The following is a 23,477-nucleotide window of genomic DNA, read 5'->3' as shown; positions in this document are numbered from 1 at the left end:
GTGTGTGCATAGGCCTCTGTCCCACAGCCCCACCTGCCGTGAGGCCCACTATGTACATGATCCATTGAGAGTGAATTCGTACTGTGTGCCCAGGCCTAAATCCAAGCCCCACATAATTCAAGGTCCTGTTGAGTGTGTGATTCTATTAGGAGTGAGGCCCTACTGTATGCAGAGGTGTAGCTACCCTGCAAAGTCGGCAGTATAAAGGGGTCTCCCAAGGGTCTGCTGTTCTTTGGGTGGGAGGGTGAGGTCCCGAAGGACCCCTCATAACTATACTGGTATATGCCTGCTCCATGAAGCCCCAGTTGTGGGGTAGAGGGAATGAGGTGAGGTCGGGAGGGGTTGCCTCTCTGACTTAGTGTCACTGGCCCCCATTCTGCCCACCCCTGCTGCTCTGTCATCACCCACCCACTTCCACTGCAGGCTTGGCCACAGGCTGCAGTGCCCCTGCTAGTCAAGATGCTCTCCTTTCCCTTGGTTCAGGCTGGAAATATCCCTCACTGGATTCATGTCCTCGCTGTCATGTGTGGCTGCATGATGCATCACCTGTCCTTCAGTGTCCTCTGCCTGGCTCCATGAAGCCTGGCCTTGTCTGTTCCCTCAGTCCAAGGACCTGGAGCAGTGTCTCCATACAGTACGTGCTCAGTAAACCACTGGGTGAGGCAGAGTTGCTCCTGGGCTAGTTCAGGAACCTTCCTGGGGGAAGAACCCTCAGCATGGGTTTTGAGGGATGAATAGGAGTGTTCCCAGGGCAGGAAGGTAGATGGGCGTTGCACACAACAGGCTTATCAAGACTAGACCCAGGAGGGCACATCATCTGGGTGTTTAACACTGCTTTGGGCCCTCCCCATTGCTCTGTTCCCCCAACACTCCTGTCCCCAGCAGCCTGGGCTCTGCCCCTGCCTCCTCCATCCACACCTGGCCTGGGCCTATGATGCTTCAGGACATCCTGGTGGCTGGGCCCTTGTCCTACCCGCTGGTCACATGGTGCACCCCGGCCGGGCTCCCACGCAGTGCTTTCCACTTCCCTGCAAATTGGCCGGCATAATGGCTCGGCTGGGTTCTCAGCTTAAAGAATTTCAGCCCATTAAACGCGAATACTGTGTCGTTTGAAATTTTTGTGCACCGTTGGTGTTGAGGGTGTGCCATGCGGGGCTCTAATTATCATCTGATGGGAGCCTCGTCGCCCGGTCCTGTCGTAACATCTCTCTTGTCTCTGGGCACAGGGTGCCAGCTTGAGCACATGCTGATGTTTTGGAAACTCGGGGTCCTGGCCCCTGCCCGCCCATGCTGATGGCTTTTCTGGAAGCTCTGAGGGCCTAGCTGTGCATAGCCTGCCAGGGATGGGTCTTGGTTGGGTCTAGGGGCCTGTACCTTGCAGAGTTGGAGGCCGGCTACCTCTGCCTGCAGCAGCACAGGGAGCCTGCCTGTGTTTGTGTTCCCCAAGGCGCTAGGACTTCCTATGTGACGTAGGTAGAGAGCCTGGGCACCGGGGGGTGAGTGGGGTTGGGAGCAGGGTTGGGTGGGGGAGCACCTGGCGTCACACCACAGACGGCAGGCTTGGCTACTTTGGGAGGCTGAGGGTGGAGTCTGCAGTTGGGCAGGTGGCTCCCATGCATGGGCCATAGGAAGCAAGGTCTCTTGGGGCCAGCAGGGGCCAAGTCTGTGTATCTGGGGATGATTCCCAGAGAGCTTGGGACAAGGGACACAGGATTAAGTGTCTACTGGGGCCTGGGGCTGGCCAGGCCAGAGTTACCTGTGATCTGGGAGGTGACATGCCCCGAGCCTTGGTTTATCCACCAGGAAAACTGTGATGCTGGAAGGGGACACAGGGCCCCCACCATGGCAGGGGAGTCACCGCTGTCCAGTTGTCTTTCTGGGCAGTGAAACCCCCCAGCAATTTCCCAAATCTCTTCACTCAACTTTTGGAACTTGTGGGACAGGCAGCTCCCAGCTGGGGGTTGAGCCAGGACTGACCATGGGACAGGGAGGGTCCCCTAAGGATGTGGTGGCACTTGTGAGGGGGTATTTGCATAAGGTGGCTGTAACAAAGCACCCTAGACAGGGCAGCTCAAACAACAGACATTTATTTCCCCCTGGTCCTGGAGGCTAGATATCTGAGATCAGGGTGTCAGCAAGCCGGTTTCTCCCAGGGCCCCTCTCTCTAGGCTTGTAGGCAGCCATCTCCTGTGTCCTCACTTGGCCTTCCCTCTGTGTGTATCTGTGTCCTGATCCCTTCTGTTTAGAGGGATACAGTCGAATGGGATTAGAACTCAACCTAATGATCTCACTTTACCTTCATCACCTCTGTAAAGACCCATCTCCAAGTACAGCCACATTCTGAGGTTCTGAAGGTAGGGCTTCAGCATATGAATTTGGAGCGGACACAATTCAGGGACATATCCTTCCATACCAGGGAGGGCTAGGGGCCGGGAACTGGAGGGATCTAGAGTGAGAAGAAATGGCCCATTGCGGGTGGCTGGGCAGGGAAGGTGCCTCACACTTGGGGTAAATTTGTCTGACCTTGAGCCGCAGTCAGGGCTCTGTTCTGTCCATCCCCCTACCCCCACCCCCCAAGCAGGACCACTGGCCCTGAACTTAGGGCAGGATATTCAGGGACACCAGTGGTGGCAGCAGTGTGTAAATGTCAGGGTCAGGTGCTGGGTGGGTGGACAACAGGGGACCTGGTGCCCCTGGACGGGCAGTGGCCTTGGAAGGTGCAAGGGGACAGCAATGCTGGGATGCTGAGCCCAGGTCCAGCCAGTTTCACTTTGAAATCAACGTTCTGAGGGTCTGGGCCGTCCTTTTTAAATGTCACTGCTATTAATAACACTGCTGGTGGAGGGGAGGGCAGGGCCAAGGCTGGACACCCAGCCGACATCCCAGCCTCCCTGGCCAGAGAGCCTTGGGGGTGCTGTGCCCTGTGTGGAGCAAGTGAGGCTGACTTGGCCTTCCCAGAGGGGCTGGGACCTGGGACCTTGTGCCCAGTTCAGTGGTGTGGGTAGGGGGTCTGCTTGGGCATAAGAGTCACATCCCCATGCCCTGAGGAGACAAGAGACCTCAGTGGGCCTTGAACTTACTACACCACCAAGAGCTTTTTACTCTGGGGCGTCTGTTTGTGGTTTGTAAGATGGGACGTCAGAATCTGTGGCCTCCAGTCCCCGCTGCCCATATTGGGCTGAGCCTTCCAGAGGCTCTTTGGCAGCTGTGTGGGCAGGTCCTGGGCTATCCGTACCCTCTGTGGGGAAGGAAGAACAAAGCTTAGGCGGGTGAAGCTAGTGGTTCCAGAGGCGACCTGGGGAGGCTGGACCAGGATGGACATCCAGGAATTGGTAGTTGCCCTTGGATCTGGGGCATGAGAAGGGGATGCCAGAGGGTGGGTCTGGATTCTGCCCCCTGGGGAGAGGGTTCTGTCTCAGTCAGCACTCAGGGTGGGGCTCCAGGAGGGCTCCCCACAGACCTGCAGGGGAGGTTCTGGGAGCAAGATGCTCCTGGCTCCTGCTGCTGCTGCCCCCACCCCCAGGCATATGTCAGAGGCTGATCTCCCTGGCCCCCTACCACCACGAGCCTCACCCACCCACAGGTTCTCCTTGGGGTGGTTTGAAACAGAAGGCAGCCTCTCTGTCGTGTGATCCCAGGACTGCCAGGTGCCTGGCCAGCTCACTCTGCTCCTCGGGCTGGCCTGAGCCCCTGCCCGGCTCAGGTGTGGGAAGTCACTGTCCTGACAGAGCTTTTGACTTGGCAGCCTCTGTGTCCAGCATCTGTCTGGTGTTTGGCCCTCGATAGCCCACCGGGCTGCTCTGCTGGAGCAGCTCTGCTCTGGAGGGCAGGAGACCACCTTAACTCCCCGTGCCTGGGACTTGTCTGAAAGGTTCTGGGTGCTGCCTTTGGGTCCCCTGATAAGTGGCTCCCAGCCTGCAGGAGGACAGGCCCATTCAGCAGGATTGCTGCTGCGACTTGGAGCCTGGGGAGTGGACACTGGGCTGTAGAGGGCGCTTGACCCCCAAGGCTGGCACTCAGCCTCGGCATGCTGCTCTCCAAACCTGCCTGGGGTGGAAAAACACGCTGAGGCCCCCAGCCGCCATCCCCACCCTGGGGAAGGGGCTCTATTTTTATCCAGTGCTTAGGGAATCTTGACCACTACAAAGTTTGGGAAGGTGCCTGGGGGCCTGCGGGAGGGTGTCTGGTCCCATCTGTGGGTGGGGACTGGATTCTGGGGTCCCTGACCTCAGCCCCGAGGGGCTGTGCATCTTTCCCTCCACCCAAGAAGGAGGCCCTGGCTGACCCAGCCCTTGGGGCGGGGAGCCTGGGGGTGCGCCATGTGCTATGGGAGAGCAGGCAGGCCTCGGTGGGCAGGCAGTGCTGTTGCGAGGCCCAGCCTTCCTTCTTAATAAATGCCTGGTTGCCAGGCAACGCTCGTGGGGAAGCCGCGTTTGCAGGGAGCGCCAGTGTTTGAGGGCACGGGACGGCATCTGCTCTGGAGTTACCAGCTGGTGTGCCTGCTGTCAGGGTGACCAGGTCCCCGTGTGTGCAGAGATCTACGTCTGCATGTGGAGTGTGTTCCCACCACGTGTCCGGGGTATGAGCCAGGTCTTAACACAAAGGGTGAGACCACCGCGTCACCATCTCAGCGTGCAGACATGAGGGACTTGGCTGCAGGGGGTCCAGCACTTGAGAGCAGGGCAGGGGTGGCTGAGACGAGGAGATCACGTCCCACGGCCGTGCCCAGGCGGTGGAGGCCCTGCTGGGGGGCCATGAGGGGTCCTCTCACCCTGATTCTCCTGTGGGAAGGAGCCTCCTTCCGCCAGCTTTCTGCAGGCCCCGGGTCCCCTCTCTGGGGACAGCTTGCTGGCTGGGGTGGGGGCGGGGCGCTCCAGGCCGGGTTCCCATGGAAGGAGCCAGCAGTCCCCTGGGGTCGCTAATTCAGGCCGTGGGCAGCTGTGCAGTGGTGCTGAGGCAGTTATTTATGGCTCAGAGAATTCCTACCCAGAGCAGGCCCCACAAGCCTGTCCCCACGACCAGGCGGTCATCTTCCCCAGGGGCCCCTCCTGGCTCTGTGCCCCCTGCCCACGCCTTTGCCTTCCAGGGTCCGGGGCTGTGCAGAGCCCCCCACGGGGGAGGGGAGGACCAAGACAGGCAGAAGTGTGGCTGGAAGGAGGCCTCACCTGGCGAGACCAGCCCCTCCCACCTTTGGTCCCAGGACAGAGCCAGTCTGAGGGGACATTTCCCCAGCCCTCAGCTGCTCTCCCAGCAGGAACTGTGCCAGAGCCATGACATGGAGCTCCTTCAGGAAAGCTGGTAATAAGGGGGAGAAACAGGTTGGGGGGTGGCTCCACTTTCAGGCAGGAGCATTGCTGGGGGGAGGTCTGTGGGCCCACAGGGCACTTGCACGTGCTGCCACCAAGTGGCTGGCAGGGATTTCCACAAGCCTCTGTAGCCTGCACAGGCCAGCTTCCTGCAGGTGGTGTTCGGAGGTGGAGATGGGACACTTTTCCACTCATTCATCCCTTGAAAATAATCTGAAATCAAGCTCTTTATTAAAAGCTGAGCAGAGACATTAGCGCTCTTCCTAATTAGCTAGTAAAATTGTGCATATTTTAAATTTTAGGGAGCTAGGCATGTGCTCAGGTTCTGTGGTTTCTGAGCGAGCATTTCATTTAGTCCTGGGGGTGGAGAAATTCCTCCTGGAGAAACATGACCGCTGGCCCCTTGTCTCAATGCCACCGCCTTGAAGATGTGCATGTTTGTGTGGTTGTGATGGTGTGTGTGAGCGTATATACACATGATGGTGTGTGTGCACAGGATTGTGTGTTTAGTGTACGTGTGTGAGCACATGTATACGCATGTCATGGTGTGCGTGTATGATAGGTGTACACGTGTGCTAGACGTGTATGTGCACAGACGGTCCTGCCCAGATGCACACGTGGGAGTAGGCAGTGAACATGCGCCCAGTCACAGGTGTTGTGCCAGGGGCACAGGCTCGCTCTTGCCAAGGCCTGCTGCTGTGTGCTGTGCCCACCCCCCGGCTCTACCAGGCTGGATTTGAGGGGCTGCCCACCACCCCATCCCCCTCCCTCCCATGGCAGATGGGCGCAGACCGCCAGGGTGAGAACTGCTCTGCCCAAGTGAGCTCAGAAATTTTATAGGGAGGGAGGGGATTACCCATGCCCTGAGCTCCTCAGAACAACGTGGCAATTACACCCAGTTTCCCGGCACTGGGCTCTGCTGGGGCAGGAGACACGCATCATGGCCGTGCAGGGGTCTGACAGTGGTTCTCTGTCTTGCAGGCCCAGGTCCTCAGTGTCCAGGGGTCTGGGGAAGGGGTCCCGTGTAGGCCAGGGTCAGAGCTGGCTTCCAGAGGAGCCTCTAGGCGCAGTTCCAAAGTCTCCTGTGCCACTGGCACAGGGAGATGTCCTCAGAACACACATTTGGGTCCTGGAGAAAGAATGTTCTGGCAGCCGCAGCTGGCCACTTGAGGGGTGATGAGCTCCCATCACTGGGGTGGGTGGCAGGCCATGGTGGGAAGTGGGCTCCCAGCCCCTCAGCTTCCTAGGGGAGGTGCTCTGCCAGGGACAGCCCAGCCCCTTGAGCTCCCCCATGTGACCTCGAGCCACGGTTGAGAACAAACAGCTCCATGTTTGGCCGGCTCTCCTTGCTCCCCACCCCACTGAGCAAAACGAGTGAGTCACGCGGGTTTAGGCCATGATGGGGGGATGGGCGGGGGGTGGGGACTGGCTCCCTGAGGCAGGGGTCCAGCCAGAGTGAAAGCTCTAGAGCAGTTGGGGTGCAGAGCAGAGGGCCAGTCAGGGAGAGGCCCGCGAGGCGCAGCCCAGGCACGAGCGCTGGGAGCGGCTGCAGGCGGGGCCCCTGCCTGCTGCAGGTCTCGTGGTCTGCTCCTGACCCCGAGCCCTGCCCCACGTGAGCATGGCAGGCCGCCGGGCCCCTGTGACAGAGCAGGAGGGGAGTGGGGGTGCTGCCGTGCCCCACAGTGGCCAGGACAGATCCCACTACTGTGATGCTGGTTGAGCTGTGTCCAGGGAGTTGTGGGACAGGTGGGCAGACGTGGTTCCAAGGGGCATGAGTGGCCTGGCCTGCAGGGACTACCGGCCATCTGTCCCCACAAGTGCAGATAAATGGGCAACTTGGATCCCTTGTTAGACCAGGACCCTTCCGTGTGCAGAGCCACTGTGGGGGAAGGCGGGGAAGGGGCCAAAAGGACTTTACGTTTCTAACTTCAAAATAACCTGCCTGCAGCTGCCGCCAGCCACACACCCTACTCCTCACTAATCTCTTGGGTTCCCCTCCTGACTTCTTTCTCGAATACTAACAGGGCCATCTGGATCCCCCCCCAAGTTGAAACCCTGTGGTGGCTTCCCATGGGGTGGGTTGGGGAGGCTGGGGGCTGAGCCTCCGGGGATCCCCAGGCTGGGAAAGCCCCCTCCTCAGCCCTAAACTTGCCCAAGTCCTCCTCACCTGTCAGCAGCTTGTTGTCATGGCAATGGCCTCAGCGGAAAGAGAAACTTCCTTCAATTGTGAGGCCACCCTCAGAGGCCCCTCTAGCCGCCCACCTCACTCTCTCCCGGCTTCAGGATGGCCGTGCTCAGGTGCTGCTCCGAGAGCTCCGAGAGCTCCAAGAGCAGCGTCCACTCCCATACCCTGTTGGATGAGGTTTCTGTCACCTTGCCCAGGAGGCAGGGGCACCCTAGGGTGATGGCAGGTCCTGGATGGCACAGTGGGCTGGGATCCCAGGTAACTGGCTTTGTCCTGAGTCCTTGAGGAGTGGGTGCCTGCTTCCACCTGTCCTGGGGTCAGGATCCCTCCACATTAGGGAGATCAGCATACCCTCAGGGGCAGGGGCCCTGCTCCCATGTCCCTACAGGCAGTGGCCTGGGCACCCCCCAGGGAAAGGAAGCAGCTGGCCTGGCTCAGCTGCCAGGTTGCAACTGAGGGATGTAGCCACAGGGATGTCTGTGTCTGCTTGGGGGGCTCCTGGTGGACCCAGCACAGCTGCGGTGGGGGTCCCTCACCCCCCCCCCCCGCCATATCCCCTGTTTCAGCCTTCTGGTCTTGGCCATACTGGCTTCACCTCCGCCTATTTCTCCAGTCTGCAATCCATGAGGGGCTGGCTTAGGAGAGCCCCCTAGAGTAGAGGTCAGGGTGCCTGAGCCCCAGCACTGTCACTGTCCCCCTGGGGGGGGACCAGCATGCATAAGCACCTGCACATGTGTCCACGTGTGTGTCAGGTGACCCAGATGCCTGTTCTGTTCCACTGCCTGAGGCCCCCAGATCTGCAGGCGAACCTCCCACCCCTGGCTGGGCCCCATCACTGCAGGAGGAGACTTAATGAATTACCTCACTAGTTAAGTTAATTAGCCAAAAGTGCTTGTGGAAGAACCACCTCCAGTCTCCAGGGAAGGTACATCTGCCCTGGGGTCTGCTGGTGCTGCAAACCAGGCTGGAGCTGAAATGTTCAGGTCTCAGGGGTTTCCCTCTTCCTGGACCCTCTGGTCGCATGTGGAGAGTGGCACCCTTGGACATGGGTGGCCCTCTGCTGCCTTCAAAGGCAGTGCAGGAGCTGCCCACGTGCTGCTGAGGCAACACCAGTTGGTATCCACCCAGGCTGTCAGCACAGACACCCCTGATGCCAGGCCTGACCCCCCAGTGCACCTTCAAGTCCTGGCAGGGTTCAGGGCTCCAGGCCCACACTCCCAGGCCTTAGCAGGTCTCCAACTCTGTGGGCCTCCATCCCTCTCCTGTAAGTGATGCCACAAACCTCCAGGGACTTGGGCTGGACCCTCAGGCAACAGTCTGCTCTCTGGGCTCAGGGGCCTGGTAAGGGACCCTGCCTGTGAGGCAGCCTGGGGGATTCCCACCAGCCTGGGGCCCACCTTCGGGAGGCACACTTCAAACAGCATCACTCAAGGCTCGTTGGCAGAACGCCACCAGAAGATTCTGGAATGCTGGGGGCCCTTGTGCCCCTCAGGAGGTCCACCACTCCGCCCAGGTGCTGGGTCTCTGAGTCTGTCCTAACGGTGCTTTGAGTTATTCTACCAGCAGGCTTAGGGTTCCAGCCAGATAGCGTTATTGAGAAGAAAAAGCCCAACTCTGCAGAATGTGACATTGTGAAATTCATAACCGTGACATTAGCCATTTTAAAAGGAACAGTTCAGCGGCATTTAGTACATTCATCATGTGGCCGACCACCATTTCTAATTCCAGAATATTTCTATCAACCAAAAGGGACCCTCAATGCCCCTGTCCCAGCCCCCAGTACCCACTGATTCACTACGTCTGGATTTGCCAGTTCTGGGTGTTTCATATAAATGGGATCATACAAAATGTGGCCCTCTCTTTGTGGCCTCTCACCACGTTTTTAAGGTCCATCCATCTGTGTTGTACTAGGTGTCAGTACCTCACTCCTTTTTGTGACCGAGTAGTACTCCAGCACATAGATGGACCACATTCTGTTTGTCCGTTTGCTGCTTGGGGTTGTTCCCACCTTTTGGCTGTAGCAAACCATGCTGTTGGGAATGCACATGTGCGTGTGCATTGAGGACTGGTTCCGTGTGTGTGCCTGGGCCTTATGGGACTTAGGGTTTAACCATCTGAGGAGCTTCCAACATCTGAGGAGCTTCCAAACTGTGGTGACTCCTCATCTCCCACCCTCCCTGGTATCCTGAGTGGGAGCTGCACTCAGACAGTGTCTGTGGGTCCTGCCAGGAGCCTTCGGAGTTCCATGTGGAGCTGGCAGTCCACAGAGGCCCCGCCGGCCAGCTCTGCCGTCACTGTCCTGCCTGCTCCTTTCAGGGTGCTCAGGGGAGCCCGGGTGGGGCCCATGAACGGGTGTGTAGGAACAGAAGTGGGTGCTGTTGTGGGTCCACAGCCCTGGGTTTGGGGTGTGTACCACTGGCCTTTCTTTGGGGTCCCTGCCAGCATGAGGCTGGTCAGGGGAACCCCTCTCATTAGTGGCATGTCTCCAGTAAAAGCGCAGCTCCTTGTTCAGATGCTGGCGAGGGAGGAGACTTGTGAGTCTGTTACCGTGACAACTGTAGGAGATGCGGGTCACCAATGTGGGGCAGATCAAGAGACCCGTGGACTCCTGCTTCCCTGGTGAGCAAGGGGCTAAGTTTGTCCCCTCCAGGTGGGTGGGGAGCCCAGGAGGTGGAGACCCTTCCCCAGGCCTCACTTGTGCCGACAGCCTACATGGACCACAGGGCCTGGGCTTCCTGACACCTCACTTTCATGATTGTACCAACAATGCACGGCTACACTGTGCAGAAGACTCTTCCCACATCCCCTCTGCCCCCTACCTGGGCCTCATCTCCCGACCACCCTGCAGTGGGCCACGTTCTCCCCAGGGGGCGAGTTCTTCTAGACCTTGGCCGTGCATTGATGCACATGTAGAGAAGTACACCGCTGTGCTTGTGGCTTGCTTTGTAACTGGGGTCCCCCATTCTCTACCTCGGGCTATTTCCACTCCACGACCCAGGACATGGTTGTGCTAATACAGACCCTCACAGCAGCTGCGCAGCTCCGCGGCTTCACAGAACGCACTGATTGAGACATTCGACGTGTTGGTCTCATGTTCGCAGATGCTGCTGCCTGGCGTGTAGGGCCTCCCTGCACCTGGGCTGTGGACTTCAGGGTCGCTGGGCCCGTGGCCTCAATGGGTCCTGGACCTGATGGCTGTGTGGACAGAGGGGTGGGTTCTGGAGGCTAGGCTGCCCTGAGAGGGAGCTGGTTCAGAGAGTCTCCTGTGCCACCTGCTGAGCCCTGCTGCAGCCAGCTCAGCCTGCGTGGTATCGGGGCCCTGGGGCTGTGTTTCTGCCTCAGCTGTGTCCTCAGTGCATGGGACACAGCCCGTGCCCCCTGTTCAGTGGTTCGGGTTGTCCTTCCAAAGAATGAGCTGGGCTCCCTCCCCCATGAATAAACATGCACTTTTCTCCTCCAGCAAATTGGAGGAGCAAGGTTGAGTGCTCCTGGAGATGAAGCCTGGGGATGAGGCAGCGTGGGCGTGCAGGCTGGAGGTGCACAGGCTGCTCCAACCCCCACCCCCAGCACAGAGCAGCGGGGAAGGGGCAACCCCTGGGCAGGGAGGGATTTTCCCACTCGCCCCCCCACCCCCACCCCGGGAGAGGGGAGGGCCAGGGTCTCAGCAGCCCTTAGGCTGTGTGTCTGGGGGCAAGTTCAGCACAGTGTGTGTGTAGCCCCTGGACCAAACCAGCATCCCCTCTTCAAGCTCATACTCACTCCTTCCTGCCTGTCGGGGTGGCTCGTCCACACCACACAAGAGGGCCTGATGCTGCGTGTCGAGTTGGGGTTGGAGACCCAGCCATCCCCGGCTCCGTACCGCTGCAAGGCAGCCCCTAAGGGCCTCCTGTGGGGGTCCAGCTTATCCCTGCCTGTCTACAAGGGATTGAAATCACTTAGGGCTACCTCTTTTGTCTGTGTGTTTCAGGCTAGGAGGCCCTGGCAGTGGGGAGGAGGACAGGGTTTGGAGGTCTGCTGTGGGTACAGAACAGACAGCAGGGAGATGGAGGAGGCTGCTGTGGTGGTCCCAGCGCAGGGACGCTACGCCTTGTTTCGGATTCGGCCTAAGGGAGCGAAGCTGGCTGAGCAGATTGCGCTGGGCCGTCAGTGGTAGCAAGGGCTGAGGGGGACCGACCAGCTGGGGCCCTCTCATCCTCCTGAGAGCTTTGCGTATCTGTTCCTGAGATCTCCTGAAGGCCGCTTGGGGAGCACTGCCTGTGGGATCAGGGGTTTATCCCCACACAGCCCTGCACAGGGCCACTGTGACCACAGGGTCCTGATTGCAGCCACACCTGGGGACCTCTCCCTGCAGCCCTTGAGCTACTGTGTTCTCTGTTGTTTTTTGGCTCTGGAACTGGGAGCCGTGTCTCATGGTGAGGGAAGCCCAGCTCCGTGTCTGTCCCCTGGTGAAAGCATCTCTCCCATCCTGACCTTGTCCCACAGATTCCCCCCAGCATCCCCAGCATCCTCAGCGTGGAGACAACATGACATCCCCTCCCTCCGTGTGTCAGGGCCAGTGGGTGAGATGACATTTGTCAGGATGAGGGGCGAGATGGGGGATTTGGAGCCTGCTGGACACTTTATGGAAGGGAGTCTGGTTGAATTTCAGCACCTTAAAAGTGGCTGTTGTCACCTCCCTCGTACTGGCAGAGAAACAGGCTCAGAAAGGGTGAGGGGTGGATGGCAGTAGAACTGGGGGTCAAGTTCTCGTCTTTTGACTCATGGGATGAGAGATGGCTCATCTGTGGGCCCCAGGGCCTCTGAGCCAGCAGATTGGGGCAGGGTGCAGGCAGCTGTGTGATAATGAGGATTTAGTTCCCAAGTACCTCCACCCCGTTCTAGGACCCTAGAAGCCACTGTCTTTGGTGAGAGGCTGTACCCACCGGACAAGGGCCCTCCCTGTGCCTATGCCCAGGGACAGCGTGTTCTCAGGCCAGCATCATCTTCCGAGCAGCCCTTGGCATGCTTTTCTTAACCAGCTGAGAGTCTGGGAATGAGGAAGGATGTGGGATGAGAAACCCTGGAATGATTTCCAACAAAGCCTAGGTCCTGGGTGAGTAGGACCCCCAGGCTGCCCAGTGAGTGCCCCTCCCCAGCCCTGAGCACACCAGGATGGGGCTGTTTCAGCACCACGGACAGCGATCGCATCCCGTGGCCTCTGGCCCTCAGGGCCTGGCATTGGGCTTTTTTGGGGTGCGTTGGAGTCTTGGTCTGAGAGGCTGTGGAGCCAGCACCAAGAGCTTTCATGACAGGACTGGTCTGTGCTCTGTACAGGCTGGGGGAGGGAAGGTGGTCCAGCACCTGCAGAGCCCCCTGTGGAGGCTGGCATCTGGCCAGGTCGACTGAATGCTGGGAGGGCTTTGAGTTGGAATGTGGGACCCACAGAGGAATATGGCACTTGAGGGGACCTCTACCCCCACTGCTGATGGGGATCTCCAGCTCTGGGACCCTCTCCAAGCTTTTCTAGGGCCCCATTTCTCATTACAAGCCCCTGGCCTGGGTGTGAGACAGGCCACCCTGTGGAGAATCACTCCAGGCCCCACTCTGCCCAGGCTGGACACCAGGGGCCTGTTAGGCTGGGGGAGGTCCCTGGGGCCTGATGGGTCAAGGCCCAGAGTGGTCAAGGAATGTGGATCAGGGGGCTCTCTGCCCTTCTTTCAGCCTCCAGATCTGGGCAGAGCCTTCCTGGCTACAGGGTCCCATGGGAGAGACCATCTCAGGGAGCTGTGGACCCAGGCCCTCTGCCCCTCTGTGGCTAGGCCTCGGGCAGCACCGCGGCACCCCACCACATCAGTGTGGCTGCCTCTTCCTGGCCACACGGCAGCCTTGCTTCCTTAGATTCACGGTGGAAATTGACTCTAATTTGTAGACTTTGGTTCAAAACCTAAAGGATTTTTAATTAAAACCCAGAAAATCCATCTGTGTAATTAAGCCTCCGGAAGTCACTGGGCTCTGTGATGAAAGTCCGGCTGGCACCACCTGTCCTCGCATGCCTACCAAGACATGACCAGGGGATGGCTGTGACATGTGGGGATGATGGAGCCCTTTCCCTCCTTGCAGGTCCTCTCTCGGGGCAGGGCCAGTGGGAACCCATGCGTTGGCAGCCTCTCCCCAGGGCAGGTTGGCTCCGAGTGCTTTTCTTGTGTGTGCACCTTTGCACAGTTGAGGCGTGCTGGACTTCAGGACCTGGTCCCTCCTAGGGTGTTTGGGGTGGTGGAGGGAGGGGGCAGGGTGTGTCATGAGGGTAATAACCCAAAAGGGAGGACACTCAAGAGGATGGGTGGAGAACTTTCTGGGCTGTGCTAACTGGGTTGGTCACCCCAGCTGCATGGGCAGTGTCCCCACCTCTTGGGTGAGCCTGTGCTCCCACCCCATAGGATGTGGCTGTGGCCGGTTGTCCTGAACCCCTAGGGTGTGCCTCGAGGTCAGGGGAGGCAGGTAGAGCCATGGAACTGGTGGGGTCAGGAGGAAGCTGAGGTTGGTGGCTGGTCTTTGCTAATCAGTGGTTTGGGAAGATGTCCTACCCCAGCGCAGGACCTCAAGCTGAGCTGTCTTTGCAAGTTGGGGACCTGGTCTGTGGTTCTTGCTGGGGAGTTTGCCTCCCTAGCCCCTTATCAAGTAGCCTCTCACGGGTCCTGACCCAGACCTGCCCAGGGCTCGGGACATGCCCACTGCATGGTTGAAAGCCAGGGTCCTTAGCTCTGCCCCACACCAGCTCCAGGGTCTGGGGTAATCTCAGAGTGAACATGGGTACAGACCTGGGAGAAATCCGTCAACAGGCTGGGGATGTCAGTCCCAGATGGGGGGGCATGATGCTGGTGGAGGATGGGAAGGGCTTGGGGGGGTAGGGGGGTGGAAACCCTGCTACTGTGGGAGCAGCGTGTTTGCCATGTAGGAGGTAGGGGCTGGCCTGGTGGAAGCACTTGGGGTCAGGAAGAGCTCAGAGAAGTGGGACAAGGAAGGAGGGTCCCAGGACTCTGGTAGACAGTTCCCACACTCCCATTGCCTGGATGGGCAAACCAAGGGCCCAGGCTGCTTTGTCCTGCGTCCCTGCAGGGGTCAGGGGCCGTACATCTGCAAGACTCAGGGTCCAGCCAGATCTGGGGAGCATCTGACCATCACCTTCCAAGGCCCAGAGCTGCCTGCTCCCTGCTTGTGGTGACACCCTTGCCAGCGGGACTGGGGGTACTTGTTAGCTTCAGGCAGGTCATCCACAGCCTTTGTGTTGAAAACCCATCCTTGGGAGACACACAGTGATGCCCACGCAGCCCCTCCTCTGGGGGTGCTGTTTACAGCAGTGGAGACAAAGGGACTGTGGGCAGTTCCCAGGGGCTGCAGCCGGCCATCAGGAGGCCAGGAGAGCTTCGATGCCTGAGGACTGGCTTCTGGCTTCTGTGTGTGGCCTCAGCATCCTGTGACACAGCCCGGGACCCCTGATCCTCTCAGTCGAGTTACCCGAGCCCCGAGTCTGTGCAGAGGGGCCTGGACTGCACCTGTCTCACAGGCCGGCACACAGTAGGTGCACTGTGGGTGTTTGGTGCGGCTTACAGCTGCAGCTTTTTCCTTCCCAAACCCCACCCATGGGGACCGTTTAGTGCACCCAAGAGGCCCTGACTCTGTGCTGAGTCACCCCACCAGCTCCTGGGAAGCGCGTGTGCCTGGCCCACCCATCTCAGGCCCAAGGGAGTCAGGCCCTCCTCGCTATCTTAGCAGGTCGCTGATTTCTGTTTTTTGCTGCCAAATCATAGCAAAGACACTTGTTACTGCTGAACCCATTAAGTGTAATTATGGCGCTCTCGGCGGGAACGTGTAATTACATCGGTGGCCCAGTGCCACACTGCATGGCATGCTGTGGGCCAGGGGCTGCAGGGCGGCAACTGTTGGCCCTGCCCCTACAGGGGGGAAGAGGGAGGGGGTCTGGGCGGGGCGGGCTGCCAGGGCCCCGTGAAGGAGGGATACACACAGCATGGCCTTCCTCCTGCCCTCTTCTGTGAGCCCATCAACCTGTATAAACATGGAGGCCCCAAACCTCCCCCAGCCTTGTCCCTCCCTGACCCTGGTTTTGGCACAGCCTCTGCTGTGTCAGGTGCCCGTGGGATCAAAGCCCTTTGCAGGTGGGGCTGCATGGACCCCCCAGCCCAGTGCCCACATGCGGCTGAGCACAGACCTGGCACTCAGGGTCCTGGGGACCGATCTCCACTGTATGGGGCACAGCTTTATGCCAGGTGGGGCCCTGCTGCTTTTGTCATCTCATAAATCCATGAAACACCTCCTCCCCAGCAGGGTGCAGGGAAGAGGGCACTGGGGCACCAAGGCCCCAGGTCACAAAGCCAGGACGTGCTACAGCTGAAATTCCCACCAGGAGTCTGTGAGGGTGAACACCCCATCCCTGTCACTCTGCCTCAGCCCCCTCGGTGCCAGGCTGGGTAGGGGTTGCGGGGTTGCAGCACCAGATTTCCCACCGCTATCTGTGACGGAAGGTGTTTCCTGAGTGCTGAGTTCTCTCACTTTAAGAAAGTTCCCCTGCCCACCCCACATCGCCTCGAACGTGGACTTGGGGCACGACTCTGGGGGCCTCCTGCCCTCCCACCCTTGCTGTCTCCAGCCGAGCCCAGCATAGCCCAGCCCAGCCCAGGGCAGGCAGGCAGCCTGCAGAAAATCTGCCTCAGGGATTGATGTGGGTCCTGATGAGGGAGGTTCTTGATGTGGGGTACAAGAAATGCCCCTCAGGCTTGAGGGGTACCTGCCTCTACCCACGGGTTTGGGTGAAGCCCCAGCCTTCCAAACAGGGAACCCCCACACACAACCTAGCCCCCATTTGGGCAGCTCTGGGCCCCCTGCCTGGTCTGGATTCTGGGCCCCTTCTTTATACCTAACATGGCCGGGACACCATAGGGGACCCCAGTTTCTTGATGAGCCACTGAGGGCAGGCGCAGGGGTGCACCCCTTCATGGAGACAGCCACAGAGGGGGCAAAAGCTGCAGCCGCACCGTGGCCTCTGTGGAACCATGGTGCCACCTGGTGGCCACTCCCAGAATGACTGGGCGTGCTCACTGAGGTGATGGGTGGCCTTTCACCCTGAGGGCCAGCGACATCCGAGTGTGGCTGGGACACCCATGCTGGGTTCACACAGCATTCGCTGCTGGCCCAGTGCCCTGAGGTTCTGGCTGGACCTCTGGTCCTCCTACTAACAGGAAGTCTCTTGGACAGGGCTCTTCACGGGCAAGTGGCTTCCACTCCCAGGACTGACTTGGGTTGGGGCGGTGATGGGGGGTGGTCCTCACTCACCAGTCCTCTGTCTGTGTCCCGTCCCCCTTCATCCAGGCCCAGAGTAGGGCTGCTGGTCCTCCAGGCCCAGACACTGAGTTGAGCTAAAGTTCACATCCTTTATTGCCTGTCACCACGGTCACAGGTCACAGGAGGGTTCATGCAGGGCTGCAGGGAGGGGGCTCTGGGGCCACCCTTATGGTGTCTTCACAGTTGGTGGACATCTGTGGTAGTTGGGGTCCAGGTTGGGCAGCATCCCTGAGGCTGCTCATTCAAGAGTCTGACTAGTTTGGTACACTGGAGCTGGGGGGCAGTGGCCGCCTCCATCCAGGGTCCTACTGTACACGAGAGGTTGGCAGTGGAGTCCAGAGACTGGTGTCAGGGGTCTGTCCCTCACTGCCCAGCTGATGGGGCAGGCATGGGGATGTCAAGGGCCTGGCCCTGGGGCAGCTTTGCCAGGTGCTGGGGGCAGGTCCCAGGGCTCCTCTGCCTGCGTGTGGACCCTTAACTCTGGCCCCACGTGGTTTGAGCACGTCAGCATGCTGGTCATCATGCTCAACTGCGTGACCCTCGGCATGTTCCGGCCCTGTGAGGATGTTGAGTGCCGCTCGGAGCGCTGCAGCATCCTGGAGGTGGGTGTCCAGCGGGGCTGGCAGGGCAGGGCTGATCATGGGTGATGAGGGCTGGGGAGTGGAGGGGTGCAGACCTGCCTCTCAGGCCCGCCTCCTGCAGGCCTTTGACGACTTCATCTTCGCCTTCTTCGCGGTGGAGATGGTCATCAAGATGATCGCCCTGGGGCTATTCGGACAGAAGTGCTACCTGGGTGACACATGGAACAGGCTGGACTTCTTCATTGTCATGGCGGGGTATGGCCTGCCCTGCTGTGGACAAGCCCTAGACCTGGGAGTGACCCCTTGGTCCCCCAGGAAGAGGGCTGGGGAGGTGCCTTCAGGCAGAGCTGGATCTGAGAGATGGCTAGGGGTGGGGTGCTAGGGGCGGACACTTGTCCCAGGGCTCCCTGTGCCAGCACCAGGGGCGGCGGGACAGACTCTGAGTGCATGGGGTGGCCTATGAGTGGTGAGGAGCCCCCAGTGATGTCCCAAGATTGTGTTCCCTCTGCCTCAGGGCCCAGCATGGCTGAGTACACGATATGGGGGTCAGGCCTCTGGCATGTGCTCATCTGCCCCGGGCCTCCTGGCCTCAGCTGGCAGAGTGTTTTGGAGAGAACCATGTGCCTGCTGACCTGGCTCTGACCTCAGAGCACATGCCCATAGCCTGAGCCTCCCTTTCCTCTGCTCCTACCCCAGCATGATGGAGTACTCTCTGGACGGACACAACGTGAGCCTCTCAGCCATCCGGACAGTGCGCGTGCTGCGGCCCCTCCGCGCCATCAACCGTGTGCCCAGTAAGTAATCCCTCACCCTGGGCACAGGACCTGGAGGCCACACTGCCTGTATGGCATCATACGGTGTTGGGGCAGGAGAGGCTGGCCTCCTGCCACTCGCCACGGGCACCTGAGGATTTGCTGCTGCTTTTGGGGGGAGGATGGAGCAACCCTGGACAACGTTAGGGTATGATGGAAAGTCAGGCTGTGTGGGGTCCTGGCGCCCCATGGGGCTGCTGAGTGACAGGGGCCACTCTGAACCTTAGTCTTCTCATCTGCACAGCATTTGGAGTCATTCCTGGGAGCTGTGCAGACTCTCGTGGCTTTCTTGTCTGGCCCATCACAGTGATTCTCAAGTCCGAGCGCAGCCAAAGTGTCTATCTAGTACTACAGGGAAGCATGGAGAAGCTTCCAGGAAGTCATGTGGCTGCTTGTTGGAAAGTAGCCCATCCTGACCCTGGTCATCTGTCCACACAGAGGGTGTTTGGGATTTCCTGTGTCTTCATGGTGTTCAATGCTATGATTGAATTCAGCTGTTAATTTTCCTGGAGGGGTGGGGGTGGGGGAAGTGCCCACACAACTGTGAGGCATGTATATATACACACGTGTGTGCGGGTCTGCACGTACCGTGTAGGTGTGCACTGCCTTTCTGATGGCCTGGCCTGGGTCCTAGTGGCCCCCGAAGCCAGACCCAGGTGGTCAGAGTTGGTCCTGCAGCCCTCCTGAAAAGTTACATACTCCTGGGGTGGGGCACTCCCTCCTTCTGGGGCTGCCTTGGGACCCCTGGGCCTTCCTTCCACCCACTACCTGGCTCTACCCTCAGGGTTCAGATGTGTGACCCTGGGCAAGTTACTGTACCTCTCTGAGCCTCAGCTTCCCTAACTGTGACAGCAGGACACTAGTGGTACCCCTTAAGGATGGCTGTGAGGTGAGGTGTCACACGTGGTTCTCAGCTCTGTGCCTGGCACCACCGTGCACTCGGTCTGCTCACCTGGGCCCCCTTTCAGAGCATCATGTGACAGTACCACCTCTGTCACAGCACAGATCTTCCTTTTCAGGCCAAATGCCTCCAGTGGCCAGAATTGCTGCCCACAGTCTCCTCTGGGGACATGCCCCTGTCCCATACAGGGTACGTCCCCCAGGTAGGACCACATGTACCTCATGATGAGCCTCAAATGGTCATATTCATGGCTGTATCTCACTCTGACTGCCTGGGGTCCATCCACTCTGAACCTTGGGCCATCTGTGGCTTCTAAGCCTGTTGCTGTCTGGCCAGGGCAGTGCTCACTGACTTTTGTCCCTGATCAATCTTCCTCCTGGTATTTCTGAAACTTCAGTGCCCCTCCCAGCTGTGATTCTCCTCTGAGACCCCAGGGGCCCATTTTGCCATCCGCCAGCCCCAGGTGGTCTCCATGAAGCCTTGGCACCTGTCCTGCAGTTTAGGGCTCTGTCTGCACCCTTAGCCTGGCCCTTGCTTGTTTCCAGAAATGAGTCTTATCCTTGCCGAGGTCTGGGAGGGGGCAGGCCCATGACCAAGCAAGGGGGAAGTGAGGCTCAGCTGGTCCACTCGGTGGATTAATTTGCATCCACACAGCCCACTGCACCCAAGAATGAGAGCTTCAAAAGTGTCTCCTGCCCTAGGGGTGCACACCTCCCTCCAGTGCAGGGCTCTGCTCCACATGATTCTCACAGAGAATAGAATGAAATGCAGGTCCCTGAACCCTGTACCTGTTGCGGGACCCCCGGGCTCCTGAGTGTGGGAGGCAGCTGGAGCCTTAGCTGCTGGTGGTCCCTGAGGCTGCTGCTCCCATGATGGAGCCTGGGGCCCCGGAGCATCTGGGCCAGTCACCCTAGGGGCCTGCCTGGATGCAGTACGGTCCTGGCCAGCATCTGCGAGGAGCAGGGACTGCCCTCCCTGACATCCTCCAGGCTGAGGCCTTGCTCCCCTCTGTGGGGTCTGACCCACAGGTGTCTGTTCCTTGGGGCCTGTTGGACATGGAGGGGCCAGGTGCAGATCTTCTGCAGAGGCACCGATACCCCTCTGTGAATGGCAGGGGGTGGGGAGGGGTGTGGCTTAGGGTTCCCAGGGGGAACTGGGGGTTTCAGGGATTCCCCAGGAGTGTTCTGCCATGCTGACCAGCTGCTCTGCCACCTGCAGGCATGCGGATCCTGGTCACGCTGCTGCTGGACACACTCCCCATGCTCGGGAACGTTCTCCTGCTCTGCTTCTTTGTCTTCTTCATCTTCGGCATCGTGGGAGTCCAGCTTTGGGCTGGCCTGCTGCGCAACCGCTGCTTTCTGGACAGCACCTTTGCCAGGTGCACAGGCCCCGCCCACCCAGCAGGCCACTACCCTAACACATTCTCCCTGGCCTCCTGCCCCCAGCAATCTCGTCCCCTCCAGCCCCACCCCAACAGGCTCCTCCTCTCCAGTCTCCTCCAGGCTGGGCTCCAGGGGCATGCTCTTCCTGGAGCTCCGCTAGCACTACTGAGCTTGGATCTTTTTTACCTTTTGTTTTTACGTCTGTTTCTGTGTCTGCTTTTCTGTGTTTTTCTATTTGTCTCTATATCTCCGTTTCCATCTCTATGTGTCTCTCTGTCTCTCCATCTTGGTGCCCCCAGGAACAGTAATCTCAGCTTCCTGCGGCCATACTACCAGCCGGAGGAGGGCGAGGAGAACCCTTTCATCTGCTCCTCCCGCCGGGACAACGGCATGCAGAAGTGCTCGCACATCCCCAGCCGCCGTGAGCTGCGCGTGGAGTGCACGCTGGGCTGGGAGGCCTATGGGCAGCCGCAGGCCGAGGGCACAGGTGGCGCCGGCCATCACACCTGCATCAATTGGAACCAGTACTACAACGTGTGCCGCTCTGGTGACTCCAACCCACACAATGGGGCCATCAGCTTTGACAACATCGGCTACGCCTGGATCGCCATCTTCCAGGTGGGCTCCGGGTCCCCCCCAACGCCGGGCGCCCAGCCTGCGGGGCCTGGGGGCTGGTGCCAGGCAGGGCTTTCTTGCCCCGCTGCCCTCCCAGGGCCGTCCGTGTGTCCAGCCGCCTGCCCCCCCAGGTGATCACGCTGGAGGGCTGGGTGGACATCATGTACTACGTCATGGATGCCCACTCCTTTTACAACTTCATCTACTTCATCCTGCTCATCATCGTAAGTGCGGGCAGCTGGGTGGGATGTGCTCAGTGAAGGGTGTGAGCGGGTGGAGGCGCCCCACCTTGTGACAGGCTGTCTCAGATCCCCAAGCTCCTGTTAGTGGATGTCCTCCTGCCCCTGGGGTCCAGTGTGATCTGCTCGTGCCCCCGGTGCTGCTCCGTCCTGGTCTCTGTTGGCCCTCCTGGGTTCCTGCGCCTGGCTGAGGTATAGGGCTGGGCAGGGGCAGCAGAGGCCCAGGGTTGTCTTGTCCAGGGCAAGTGGGATGGGGGCCCTTGGTGGAGCACAGAGCTTCTGTCCAGCCCCAAAGGGAGGAAATGGGCAGGCCTGGGAGGACAGAAGCCTGTTGAGGGGGAGGGGAGAGAGGCCTCACATGGCCCCTTGGCCTCTGCTATGGCCAGGTCCTATCAGGAGGCTGCAGGAGAGTCAGGACCACCTCTTGGTGTCCTACCCCTCCAGTGTACACGGGTGCCCAGGCACATTCCTCTACAGTGTAAGTGTTTCTCTCAGGCACAGACATCCACAGTGCATGTGGCCTCCAGGTGTGGCCCTCACTTGGTTCTCTCAGTGGCCCTGCAGTGTATGGGGCAGGGTCTACAAGGACCAGCAGTGAATTGAACCAGGCAGCCGCCCCTCCTTATCTCAGACCATAAGCACAAGCAGAGGAGAGTGTCACTGAGGACAGTGAAGCCATTGGGATTGGAGAAGGCTTGACCTGGGTGGGAAGGTCTGGCTGGTGACAGATCTGAAGAAGGGGACAAACCACCCAGATTTTGCAAGGAGGGTCTCCCCTTGTGTCCTGCAGTTGTCTACAAATAGGCAAGAGACACCACCTCACACCACCCATCCCCAGTGTTGGGGCCCAGCCTCAAATCAGCAGGGACGCCCCCCATCACAGGGTGCCCCCACCAGCCACACTTGGCTGTGTCCCTGGCCCCGAGAATGAGCAGTGCACGGTAGGTCTCAGTATGTCCCCCATCAGGGACTTCAGCTCTGTTGTGTGGAAATCATAGCTGCTGGCCTGGCCTCCTGCCCTGCCCAACGCTGATACCCAAGGCGGTGGGTTTCCGTGTCCCCCTTCTTCAGCTCTTTGGGGCACACGCCGGGTGAGTGAGCTGTGGGCGGGTTGCCTGGAGGCTCACTGCCACCCGCCTGCCGCAGGTGGGTTCCTTCTTCATGATCAACCTGTGCCTGGTGGTGATCGCCACACAATTCTCAGAGACGAAGCAACGAGAGAACCAGCTGATGCGGGAGCAGCGGGCCCGCTACCTGTCCAATGACAGCACACTCGCCAGCTTCTCAGAGCCGGGCAGCTGCTACGAGGAGCTTCTCCGGTACGTGGGCCACATCTACCGCAAGGTGAAGCGCCGAGGCCTGCGCCTCTACGCCCGCTGGCAGAGTCGCTGGTGCAAGAAGGTCGACCCCAGCAGTGCGCTGCATGGCCAGGGTCCCGGGCGCCGGGCGCGGCGGGCGGGTGGGCGCACCACCTCCATCCACCACCTGGTCTACCATCACCACCACCACCACCACCACCACTACCACTTCAGCCATGGCAGCCCGCGCCGGCCGGGCCCCGAGGAGGGCGCCGGGGACACCAGGCTGGTGCGGGCTGGAGTGCCGCCCTCACCTGGGCGTGGGCCCCCTGACGCTGAGTCAGTGCACAGTGTGTACCATGCAGACTGTCATGTGGAAGGGCCACAGGAGAGGGCCAGGGTGGCACACGCCGCAGCCACCACTGCTGCCGGCCTCAAGCTGGCCACTGGGCTGGGCGCCATGAACTACCCCACCATCCTACCTTCAGCTGCAGGCGGCAGCAAGGGGAAGCGGTCCAGCGGGCCGCTGGGAGCTGGGGGGCACAGCCCCCTGAGCCTGAGCAGCCCTGATCCCTGCGAGAAGCTCCAGCACCTGGTTGGGGAGCATGGTAAGGACCCCGCCCTGTGGAGAGCAATGGGAGTGGGGGCGGGGCTCCGGGGACATCCTCGCTTGTGTGGGTACCATCCTGAGCCCAGCTTTCCCCTCTCGAGCCCTGGATGAAGGGAAGAAGAGAGTGGGGAGGGTCTGGGTACTTCTGAAGGCAACTGTTTCTGTCCAGCCCATAGCCCTTAAGAGCTGACAGCTCGGTGGGGCAGGAGCAT

General features: G+C 59.8%; 1 protein-coding gene across 6 annotated transcripts in view; it reads left to right on the top strand.

Annotated features, from left to right (window-relative positions):
• The window catches only part of CACNA1H (calcium voltage-gated channel subunit alpha1 H), a 63,807-nt gene that overhangs the window by 20,795 nt on the left and 19,535 nt on the right, over window positions 1-23,477 (top strand). For 2 of the 6 annotated variants that reach the window (XM_032460598.1, XM_032460599.1), the window contains exons 3-9: window positions 17,318-17,429; window positions 17,530-17,663; window positions 18,105-18,202; window positions 20,340-20,499; window positions 20,803-21,121; window positions 21,250-21,342; window positions 22,504-23,263. In XM_032460598.1, the coding sequence (XP_032316489.1) occupies window positions 17,318-17,429; window positions 17,530-17,663; window positions 18,105-18,202; window positions 20,340-20,499; window positions 20,803-21,121; window positions 21,250-21,342; window positions 22,504-23,263 (1,676 nt within the window). Of the gene's footprint in view, window positions 1-17,317; window positions 17,430-17,529; window positions 17,664-18,104; window positions 18,203-20,339; window positions 20,500-20,802; window positions 21,122-21,249; window positions 21,343-22,503; window positions 23,264-23,477 lie in introns of those variants that run through there. The other 4 variants (XM_032460600.1, XM_032460602.1, XM_032460603.1 and 1 more) reach the window with 4 other exon arrangements.

This window comes from Camelus ferus, chromosome 18, assembly GCF_009834535.1.
Source record: "Camelus ferus isolate YT-003-E chromosome 18, BCGSAC_Cfer_1.0, whole genome shotgun sequence".
NCBI classification, from domain to species: Eukaryota; Metazoa; Chordata; class Mammalia; order Artiodactyla; family Camelidae; genus Camelus; species Camelus ferus.
This window is presented reverse-complemented; position numbering and strand designations above follow the sequence as displayed.